The 12033-nt window shown below is 36.6% G+C and overlaps 1 protein-coding gene across 2 annotated transcripts in view; it reads left to right on the plus strand.

Moving 5' to 3' along the window:
• The first annotated feature begins 239 nt into the window (after positions 1–239).
• LOC587130 (endophilin-A3) overlaps positions 240–12033 on the plus strand; it is a 54524-nt gene continuing 42730 nt past the window's right edge. The window contains exons 1-2 of one of the 2 annotated variants that reach the window (XM_030977391.1): positions 240–487; positions 11023–11091. In XM_030977391.1, the coding sequence (XP_030833251.1) occupies positions 443–487; positions 11023–11091 (114 nt within the window). In that variant the 5' untranslated portion in view covers positions 240–442. Of the gene's footprint in view, positions 488–5945; positions 6058–11022; positions 11092–12033 lie in introns of those variants that run through there. The other variant, XM_030977392.1, reaches the window with a different exon arrangement.

Below are 12033 nucleotides of genomic sequence, written 5' to 3' on the forward strand. Positions count from 1 at the left end.
GAAGTTGGCGGGAGATTTTTTTACATCACGGGCACCGAAGGTACTATGAACCAAGGGATTCAATTGGAGAAATTAAGTAAATATACAAATCATAGTCCAATCAGTACTCTCTTGATAAAGCGATTGAGTAAAACCTACAAGAGCATCTAGTGGTCAGTTTTATGAATATATTAACTATTGACCAATGAGAGAGTATTTTACATAGATCATTCAGTTAAGTCAGTTATCGATGGCTATCGATCCTTAAAAATACGATATCGTTTAAACAGAGGACGTACGTGGGAGATCGAGAGCGAGAGTCCAGTGCGTTCATTGAAACTATACACGAAATCTTGATTATACATGTCCCATATGCGCATATTTACGTTTCTTATGAGAACTTAGAATTGGGACGTCTACGCCCACAACTTAAGACCATCTAAGTGACCATAAAATAAGGAAGATGTCGTTTGCCGGATTCAAGAAGCAGCTTAACAAAGCTAATCAGGTAAGATTTACTCATTTAAAACTCATTTTATTATTAACATTGTGAAACAATTAATTATGGATAGACTATGGTGAAAACAAGAAGAGATTTTGAAAGGTCTCCGGATCAGATGTCGTGCACGATCAATTCCGAACTGCCGGGCTCGCGGCCTGGCGATCGGAAGGGCCAAGGGGAGTGTGGCCGCTGTGGATCGGTGTACCGTGTATGATTAAAACTGCTGCCCTGGCCGTCCTGAATCACCATTTAAATCTTAGTGCTAAGTTAGTTAGACCTAGATCTAATTTATGGTTAATTTGTTACTGAAGTCTGAACTTCTAGTTCTAATCTTAATTATTTCTAGATCTAGATCCAATTTAGACCTCTAAGTCTAGATCTAGATCTAGATCTAGACTTGGTCTTGGAAGTTTGAGTCTAATTCGTAAACTACTAGATCTAGACTCTATTCTTAATTTGTTATAGACCCTAGATCTAGATCTATATTGTTAGATCTAATTTCATTTGTGAGATGACAAGTCAAGCCTAGACTAGAGGTTACGGTACACGCAGCAGTAGTGATAGGGGCGTTGGTCCGAGAATAAGGATCGTCCCCAGGTCAGGCGAGGATATCCTCGTAAACACAGACAAATCGCGTCCTAAAAAATAAAGATCGTCTGTGCGTTGGCGATGTGAAAAACGAATTCCACGATGATGCGTGAAGATTCATGTCTCACTTGCGCAGCACAGAGACTTTCACGATATAAAAGATAAATCCTTGGGAAGACAGACAACTCGAAAAAGCGGGCTGGAAATGGGGGTAGGCCCTACTCTTAGATCTAGACCTATTTCATTACACGGAATCCGTTCTGCATTGCCAGCGCATGGATCGGTAACCTTCCACCCGCCGAGCGCCGAAGAAAAAGACGTCCTCCAAAAATATAGATGATCCTTATTTTTTTGAGGATGTGATTTGTCTGCGTTTGCGATGATATCCATGTTTATGCGGACGATCCTTATTCTCGTACTAGCGCCCCTACTGCTAAGACTCGGTCTCAGAGTTAGATTTAGATGACAACTCAAGCCAAGGTCCTTGGCGTGTTCTTGTTACTGTCGGCAAGGTCATATTCATTTTTTGGGACGGACACAAAAGATGGACAGAACTTATCGTATTGTATGTGGAATTTAAAACTGGCATTTGTCAACCTTCCCCAAAGGCCATACACCGAAGGGGTAGAGGATAGTTCCTGGGTCTCAATATTACCTTCCAATAATTAAAAAATGCAATATAATTTATGTTTTGAAATTTAAAAAAATGCAATATAAATATATGTTTTGAAAAATGGAAAAAGGTGGGTTAAGGAGAGGGAATCATGTGCCTAGTATAAGAGGGAGTTGAAGACTATTTAAAGTATAAAGCCGTCATGAAGTGACTTTGTAAATACTTGCAATTAGTTTTTTCTCGCATGGTATTGCAGAAAAGGAAAGAAGAACTAGAGAGGAAGTACATGTAACAAACAAACAAATTGAGAAAGATAGAAAGAAAGAAAGAATGAAACAATATTGAAAAAAGGAGAGAAAAAATAAAAGAAATGAAGGAAAAGTTTGAAGATGTCTCTTTCTTTGGCAAGCTCTGTATCCTGTACAAAAGTGGTTCATGCATATAGCGCATGCGCAGTAGCTTTGTAAGGTAATATTGAGACCCAGGAACTATCCTCTACCCACAGAAGGTAACCCTTCCAAAGCTGGAATCTGATGTAAAATTTTGCCCATGTTTTTAGACTTGATTTAGAAAAAAAATGATGATTGGAAGTAAAATATATATAATTGTCATTTTTTTTTTAAACATAAAAAATCAATAAGGATAAACTTTTAGCTAATCTGTCATTTTTTAAAGCTACTGACACTGCAATGAGATCGGCAATCACAAATGAAAAGTCCATTGCGTATAAAACTCTCTTCACTATTAAACCTGTACAATGTATTTCAGTCTACCGGTATGTAGAGGAAGCCAGTGGAGCCAGACATACATGTATATGTACGTGTAATCTCAGCATAATAACCATTTATATCAGAGACTGAAGCGTTTGGTCTGAACATAAGACTGCACAATTTCCAGATCTTTTGTCATTATTTTTCATAATTTTGCAACTAATTCAAAAGAAAACTCTGTTACACTCAATTGACTTAAATTGCGTCCATTCCCAAAAAAGTTGTACTTACCGACAACTTCGACAAGGGTCTGGGAATTAATCTTCATTTTGAGAGTTGATGACATCAAAAGTGTTAGTAGAACGTGATTGATTGTATGATGTTTTGCCTTCAAATTCACTCAATTATCTTAACTGTGATGGATTCCTCTTTGGGATCAATCAGCTGTAAACTCTTGTGTGCAAATTAAAGGACTTGCTGTTTTCATGACTTTTTCTTCAGTTGTGGTGCATTCCTTTCCCTCTCGGTGTTGTGGGAATCACCCAGTTAAGATGCTCTCTTTAGAAAAACCATTTGAAAGACCATTTTTTATTGGTCAAATTCCCCCAAAATATGAATAATTCTTAACATGAAGAACCCAAGCTGGAAGAGCCATACATTTGAAACACAATTTGTAAAAACTTGCCGGACAGTCTCAGGAAGAGCAAGAAATCAAAACTTTCATCCATGATTTGATGCAGTAGTTAAATTAGAGGGAAATCCAACCCTATTTATAGTAAACTACTCTAAAAGAAGGCAGATAAGTCAGAGAAACAAACTGGTGAAAGTATGAATGAAATCAGAAAAAGCAATACACATGGGCCCTTCAAATTGGCTGATCCACAGTATAACTGTTAGTCAGTATTACCGCGACAAAGGGTCAGCCAACTTTTCCATATGTTCGAACACACAAAAATAGTGAAATGTCAATTTTACAAAATGTATGAGTCATGTGTTGTTTTTTTTCTTCTTTAGAGTACCTTTTATAATTGGCTTGACTCACAATATGTTTTGAGTAGTATCCCCAAGGGAACAGGAGCAGCTCTAATAGGAGAAAAACCAAAAATGTATAATAATTTTATACACAACAAAGTTGAGTTATCCATGAATACTCATTGGCGATTTGCGATTCACATAGATTTTTAGTGATCTTATATTTCAAACTTTCACCATTCTGTTCCTCTCATTAATTATCCGCTTTCATACAAATGAAATTAATGCAAGGGTTGGATTGCCATTTAAATTTGTTCAATTTTTATGCATATTGGTCACATTTGATTGTCACTTTTGTTTGTGCCTTCATGCCACTCACTTTTTAGACATATTTAGTCATCTCATTTACATTAAAAAGTGGCATTGTGTGTGGTCTTTTGACATCATTGTGTCCTTCCCCAAGTACGACTCTTTTTTTTTTTTGTGAAGGTGTGTGCAACTTATATTTGTCCATAAATATTGTATCTGTTGAATCCTTTAATAGTCTAAATATTTTAAAGATGCTTCTTGTACTTGTAGTCTTGTAGAAAAAATAGGATAAAATATGATTGATTAAAGACACTATGCCCCTTTTGCAGCCAACATCAAATTCTGTAGAACTTATATGTCATGTATGTCCAATCTGTGAAATTTAAACGTTAGCAGTGTCCTAATATTCAAATTATGCAAGGAAACCTGTTTACTTTCTAGACTTCACTGTCAGACACTATTGAGTGACTGACTGGCTTGTTTTCTTCCTTGGTAATAACTAAGGCTGTGCACAACAGTGTAATGAAGTACCCGAGTACACTCCCAGGCTAACAAGCGAATACTTGAATTTTTTTGAATTTTGTTGAATTTTGTTTCATTTTTTTGATTTTTTTTGATTTTTTGATTTTTTTTGCCACCACCATACCTTTGGAGCAGTATCCCAGTTCTGTCACCGAAAACGTATGCAATGTTACTTCGAGTTGCAGTTGATGGCGCCGATTTAATAATAATAATAACAGTAAACAATGCTGTTTTAAAAACCAAAGATGGCAGAATAATCCATTTTCCTACAAGTCCAAACAGAAATCCAGACATTTGGTCCCAGTTTCTGAGTGGTGAGTTTGACAGTGCTTGAGTTGGGAAACATTTTTACAGATGGCACCATGCCAGTGGCCAACGCTCACCCAGGCACGGGTAAGCGTCGGCCTGGACAGATTTTTTTTTTTTTTTTTTTTTTTTGCGGCCGAATAGTAGTTGTCAACCGTGCGGGTACTCGAGCATTCGACTACACGTCGCAGCCCTAGTAATAACATCCATAAAATGAGCTATAAAGGGTACATGAGCATTTGTCTACATCAATAACCCACTTGTAATGGCCAAAATTAAACTGATTGAATCTTTGCGCAGCATAAAACATACAACCAATCTGTACAATGGTCTAAAAATCTTAATATTATCTTTCAAATGCCGTTGGAATTTAACCTTTTCATTTTTCTGGCCTACAAATGGGACATACATGATGTACGGTAGTACCTTTAAGTGAAGTAAATTTTAACTTGAAAAAAAAAATATCCCATCCCTTTTTTTCCCAACCTCCAGGCAAATAATGACAATCTCTTAAATTCCCAATTTGTAGACACTATGAACATGACTGACAAAGAAAGCGGACAAAATATACAGTTCCTCAGGTAGACAAACGAACATCCCTTCACTGCTATTATGTAAACATGTGTAGAACAGGTGTCACATGCATATTCACCTTTTTTACATAATAGCAGTGAAGGGATGTTCCTTTGTCTACCTGAGGAACTGTATATTTTGTCCGCTTTCTTTGTCTGTCATATTCATAGTGAGAGCTGCTCAGTTTCTGTTTATTTCACAATTTGTTTTTCTTCTCCTCTTTGGTAATTTTTTATTTTATGAGACTGTATTTATTTATAAGCATACAATAAGAATAATGAAATTCCAACTGAACTGACAGTAACCATTTAAAACTTGAACATTGATTCTTTTCCATCATATTGTAAATTGTTTACTGTTCGTTATTCTCTACAAATTACAATGTTTAGGGAAGATGGTAATTGCGGTTGATTGTTTCCATAATCCGACAGAAAACTGACAATAGCTTGGCAGCAGCATCAGATATTTTAAAGCACAAATTAACTAATCCAGCCCCTGCTGTCTTTGCAGATTCTCTTTCGTTATTATTCTTTATAGCCAACTTGCACTTTAATTTTTGTTTTCTCAATCGCGTTTCGAGGTAACTGTTATCCCTCAATAATTCCCAATATCTGCCATATCCTGTGACTCAATTAAGCTTGTACCCTAGGTGCCAAGAGTATGAGTATGCTGAACTTGTAAAGTAACGGGTTTGCTATGATCTAATTCAGTCTTCCCCCTGCACATTCTTGTATCATCGAAACTGTTAAGAGTTGTTCATTTTGCATTGTACCTGTACACCGCAGATGTTGGGCATCTGGTTTAGAATACTGTTGCTTTGTCCAATTTCAAGGGAATAAGTCTCCAGGTGTTTGTTTTTGTTTTGTTTTTGACGTTCTTCTCGGAAAGTAAATATTCAAGAGAAACATTGAGAAGTTTTTTCTGCATAGTGTGGCATGTCATTTAAACAAAACATGAAGAAAACGTTCAGCAAAGCGAATCAGGTAAGTGTGCTGATGTAACTTTGTTAAAAAAAAACTTTTCTGCAGATTACTACAACAACAGACCTGTACAAGTAGGTTTACATACATGTACGTGTACATGTAGACTCTACATATAAAGTACTTTGTAGTTGATACAGTATTTTGTTCTCATTTCTTCATTAATATGTTGCATGTACCCGTACCTGTGTACACATCATACAGCCTCTAAATTATCGGCTGTCTGCAAGAAGGCCGTTTCTATTTTGGAGAACACATACAGTACATGTACATGTAAGCTCTTACAAAATTCTTGTGGATAGCCAACAAGTTGCCATGCACATTAATGCATTTTAAAAAAGAAACAAAAATAAATTTGATAAAAAATACAATTTGAAAATCCCATAAAGAATGATCTGTTTTACAATAGTTTTTAACAATCATAATACTGGGGAGTGTTTCATAAAGCTGTTCGTAAAGTTACGCATGACTTTACGAACAAATGTTTTTTCTGATATTTCCAATAACCTCAATTAAATTATGGCAAAAAATATACTTTGCATTAAAAATGGTTGTTATAATTTAAGAATGTTACCGGTACATCTGCACAGTTTAACTTTAGTTGATGCAGTTAATAATGATTGAGCATCCCATTTGGCTTTTCATATACAAGTCGTTTGTAAAGTCATGCGTAACTTTACAAACAGCTAATATGAAACACCCCCCTGGTATTCCACACTTGGTACTCCCCAAGGGTTAGGGACAGTAGCAATTCATGTTGTGCTATGATTTTATGCGTGTTCGTTTTCACAGATTGTTGTTATTGGTGACATCAAATGAGGGAGCTAGTGCATTCATTTGCAAATGTTCAATTTAAAATGTACATGTACATGTAGCATATATTATGTTGCTGCACAAACATGTATATCATAAATTGCAAGTCATCGTTGTGTAATTATTCTAATGGTGCATTGTATCATGGACCATGATCCATGCATTTGAAGTGCCCTACATGTACATGTATTGGTATGACAGTCATTCAAATCACTCAAGCATGCGTGTCACTGTCATTCAACTGATTCAAGTGTGTGTGTACAATGAAAACAAGTATTGTTTGGGTGAGAGGCCTTTTGTACTACATGCTATGCCTAGATGGAAAGTAAAACAAAAGTACAGATGAAATTACAAATAATAGGAGAAGTGGTAGTAAATGTACATGTACTTAGTAGAATCCAGTGACCTGTTACTGTATGGTCAATAATATGAAGCTTTCCTCATAACCAAGCAGAGCTCTGAACTGACTTTTTTTCTATTTAAAGCTTATCAACACTAGTGTGGCTAGGAGGGATTAGACCACACAGCGAGGTCACTGACAGGTGGCTATCTCATCAACTCAGCTCTCATATAACATAAGAAATAGAGGATCATGGGGGACCAACAGGCACCAATTAGGGAAGTTTTCTATATAGAGGAAAGAGCATATATATATAGAGCAAGTAGCTACAAGTAGGACAGTGGGGCTTTAAAGGGTAAACATTTCAAGCATTACATGTACATGTACGTGGCAGCAGTGCTGTTGAGGTGATTAAACATAGACAATAAACTTTATGTGCCTTTACTGATACGGTTCAAAGCACTGTTGACTGTTCTACTACAATGTTGTACAGGTCTGTTAATAGTCCCGCCCCCCCCCCCCCCCAATCAGTGTTATTTAGGGTACGCATATATGCATGTTCCCTCCTTTTGAAAACACCCCCCTAAGTCCGGTGTGTAAAGTCAATACAGGCCAGAATTTTTGTGTACTACGAGCCAGACTTTGGTGAGTGAAAAGTACCCCTGTACCGGACATTTTGGGAACACGCATGGTATCCCTTCGTTCACGGAGTGGGGGGCCGGGCATACAGTGTATGTAATAATGTCCTGGGAGATGCACCTCCCTGGGGAATGCCAGGGCAGTATTCTGACACTGACAACCAATGAATGATGTATGGTTTTTTTTTTTAATGTATGACTAATGAGAGGTATGTTAATTGGCATTAGCCATAACATATCTTGATGACAAGTAAGCCTAATTGGTTTATGTCTGCATGTAAGGATGATAGTCCATGATCTACACATACCGGTACTTGACTGTATGTTCGTACCTGTATGTACAATGTGCATTGTATGTGTCTTCTTAGGAGATTCTGTAAATGTAGACATGTGTAAATTATTTTGCTGTTGTTACATTGTATGTTTTTGCATTATTGCATTTTTGCATCAAGAATTTTAAAATGTGAAATTTTAAAATCTCCATTTCAAGAGCTTGTTTGAAATTGATTTCATATTTGTATTTCTTAGCATTGTCGAACGACCACATCCCCCACCCCCTCCCCATACAAATTAGAGATATGGGTCCATGCAATAAAACCCCTTCACCTATTGTGAGCATGCAAGTACATCCTTGCAAAGCATGTATTAAAGGTTATACAAAGTTTTGGAAAATTTGGGAAAGTGGCTCGATAGTGATTCTTTACAATTTTGATATATTTTGATGCCCCTATGGATGTATTATAAGCACTTAAAAATTTAGCCCCTAAAACACTTCTGCTTTCGAGAAAAATTGGATATAAAAATTCACCGGTGCTCCCGGTAAATTTTGATAAATTTCAAATAGCGCCTACGGCCATACGATGGTAGCTGCGACCATGAAAATCTCAGAATATGCAGTTGTGATATATATATTCCAAACGGCAATGGCAAATCGGTCGATTTTAGTCAAATAACATTGTTTTATAGCTAAATTAATATCTTGACCTTGAGAGGGCTATATACAACGTAAAGAGTTTATTATTTACAATTTCATCACTTTAGACTCGATTTCAGCCACGACAACGATCACTGAATATTGTAGGATCGCATATGCTTCCAATATGATCATTTGAACCAAATTCATGACCCCATACCAAAACTTTGTATTACCTTTAACTCATGCATGTATTCATACAATGTCTTGGCAAACCATGTCTTGAAGGAGAAGATGTTGCCAATTGAGTTATCATTCCCATTGTGTGCAATTACCTACAGTACATGTAATCATGTCATTTCTTTTCCCTGATCCATTTCCTTGATGAGAGGCAATTTAAAAATGAGAATACATGTTGTGGGTGTACACAATTTGACTGTAATTGATGTTGATCAGAAAGAAAGTTGTAACATGTACAATGTACGTTCACTGCAATTTTGGGCTAAATTTATAAGGGAGTGTAGTATTCTGATAATTTTGTCTTGAATTGGCGAATGAAAACTCTGATGCTGTTTTTTCCATTTGTTGGTTAGTGATTACTGTACATGTATGCTATACATAGTAGGGCTGCGACGTGTAGTCAAATGCTTGAGTACCCGCACGGTTGACAACTACTCGGTACGATTTCTCGAACCCGAATATTCGGCCGCAAAAAAAAAAAAAAAAAAAAAAAAAATCTGTCCAGGCCGACGCTTACCCGTGCCTGGATGAGCGGCAGCCGCTGGCATGGTGCTGTCGGAAAAAATGTTTCCCAACTCCAGCACTGTCAAACTCACCACTCAGAAACTGGGACCGAATGTCTGGATTTCTGTTTGGACTTGGAGGAAAATGGATTATTCTGCCATCTTTGGTTTTTAAAACAGCATTGTTTACTGTTATTATTATTATTATTAAATCGGCACCTTCAACTGCAACTCGAAGTAAAATTGCATGCGTTTTCGGCGACAGAACTGGGATACTGCTCCAGTGGTATGTAAGGTGGTGGCAAAAAAATTTAAAAAAATAAAAAAAAAAAAAAAATAAAAAAATTTAAAAACATGGCGTCCAAATATTCAAGTATTCGCTTGTGAGCCTGGGAGTGTACTCGGGTACCTCATTACACTGTTGTGCACAGCCTTAATACATAGCATGATTTTATCATGCTAGCTGCCCCAAATTTAAGAAATCTCACATACATGTAATGTTTAACCAGACCATGTCGACAGCATTTAGCACACAAATTACATACATGTTCATGTACAAATGTACATATACATGTATGTATATATGTTTGATTTGAATTCACTAATGAGAATTATGCAACATGCACTTAGCTTTATAGAACACAGCCCCCTACTTTCTACGAGAATATGGTGTACAAAATGTATAAACAACTGTTTATATGTACAGTGTACAGTGTATTCTGGTCAGTCCATTACGACCAGACTGTACAACCAGACATCTCTGGCACAACCAAATAGTCATTAGGCTGCCTATACACCTTTATCTTCCAATCCTTCCATGATCAATATCCCCACCCCCCCCCCCTCCCCCCCCCCACTCCTCTTTATGTTCTCTTTGTTACTTTATTTTTAATGTTTTTTTAATGTATTATTTGTTTGCCTGTGTACATGTATCTTGCCCTTAAAGATAAACTTGAGTTCTGGTAATGCGATTGCATTGTGAAAGAAAAGGTGTGGAATGGATCAGAAAAGTTTATCATAGCATGTAAGTAATGGTGTGTAATGCAAGGTTCTGGAGTCATCAAAATCATCATAAATTTGACAGAGTCTTGGTAAAGTAACAATCACTTACACAGAAAGATGTATATGGGACAACACACATGGTGTCGGGGCTAGTACTTTCCTGATTTCCTTATTTTTCTATGCTCATTACTCAGCCAGTATACAGTTTCTTCCTAAATTGTTTGGCACATGACATTTATTTGTAATCTTGAACACTCAGAGTGTAAGTTTCGTTAGATTCTGTGAGAATTCATTTTCTTTTTTTACCAGAACTCAAGTTTATCTTTAATTCTGTTTCTCCCCTTCCTCACCCTTCTCTTACTCTAAATATTCCACCAAAGCCATGGTAAATAGTTTTTAATGTTTGTACATGTACATGTAGGACATGTACAAACATCAACAGACATCGAAAGTTCGAAACTTAAAGTTATTTCACAAAAAATACTTCTTTTTTCATTTTTCTTTCTTTCTTTTCTCCAGTTTATGAGCGAAAAGATAGCAGGTGCTGAGAAGACAGAGTACGATGAAGAATTTGTAGACTTGGAGAAGGTGAGTTGATTACATCCGACATTTTCATTTTAACCAAGTTTGGAATATTGATTTGCAGTATTTGTAGTTTTTTTTTTTCCCGATAAGTACAAACTAAACATGAAACCATAACTAATCAGTCCTGTTTCCTGATGTTTTTTTTTTGCACAAAACTTAAATTTCAAGGTGTAACTGTGTATTGCCTGTTTAAATATATCTTCTGTCTAAATATGACATCAATATTTGTGGCAGAGTTCATCAAACCACAGGCATGTTTCACAGGTACAAAGTAGTGTCAGCTCTTTGTCAATTAACCATGGGGTTCAAATTTCAAACCTAATAAAACATTTTTTTTGTTATACAGTATGTCTGCTCTCGGAAATCAGGATGTAAATTTTTAGGAAAAATTGGTTCCGGAACTTAATCTTGTGTCCTTCACTTCATATTGTAACTATTACACACTTTTTAACTATACACTGAAGGCCTGTCTTCATCAACTCGAGATTGCCAAATATCCCGCTATTTGAACTATCCCGATCGCATAATTTGCTTCTTCATCAGCACAAAGTTGCAATTAGCGGGATATTTAGTCAAGATAATCATCCCAAGATATCTTGGGCTAGTTTGCAAAATATCCCGCTATTTGTCCGGTGAGTCTTCACCAGCCCAAAGACTCGCACCATGCGCGAACACTTAGCAAAATATCTCGAGCTAATTTCTCGAGTTCGAGTTTCGAGGTCTAGTCTCGAGCTGATGAGGACACGATTTGTAACCTTGGGATCATTTTCCCAAATCAGAAATAGCGGGCTATTTGGCAACCTCGAGCTGATGGAAGACAGACCTTATGATACACCATTACATCGGAATAAACGAATTAATCTGGCAAAGTACCAGTACCTATAAGGTCACCCTCCCTATTGTATCAATAGCATTGTGGACTATCACATATATTAGCTCATAATA

The sequence above is a fragment of the Strongylocentrotus purpuratus genome, unplaced genomic scaffold, assembly GCF_000002235.5.
Source record: "Strongylocentrotus purpuratus isolate Spur 01 unplaced genomic scaffold, Spur_5.0 spur5_scaffold_9, whole genome shotgun sequence".
Lineage (NCBI taxonomy): Eukaryota > Metazoa > Echinodermata > Echinoidea > Camarodonta > Strongylocentrotidae > Strongylocentrotus > Strongylocentrotus purpuratus.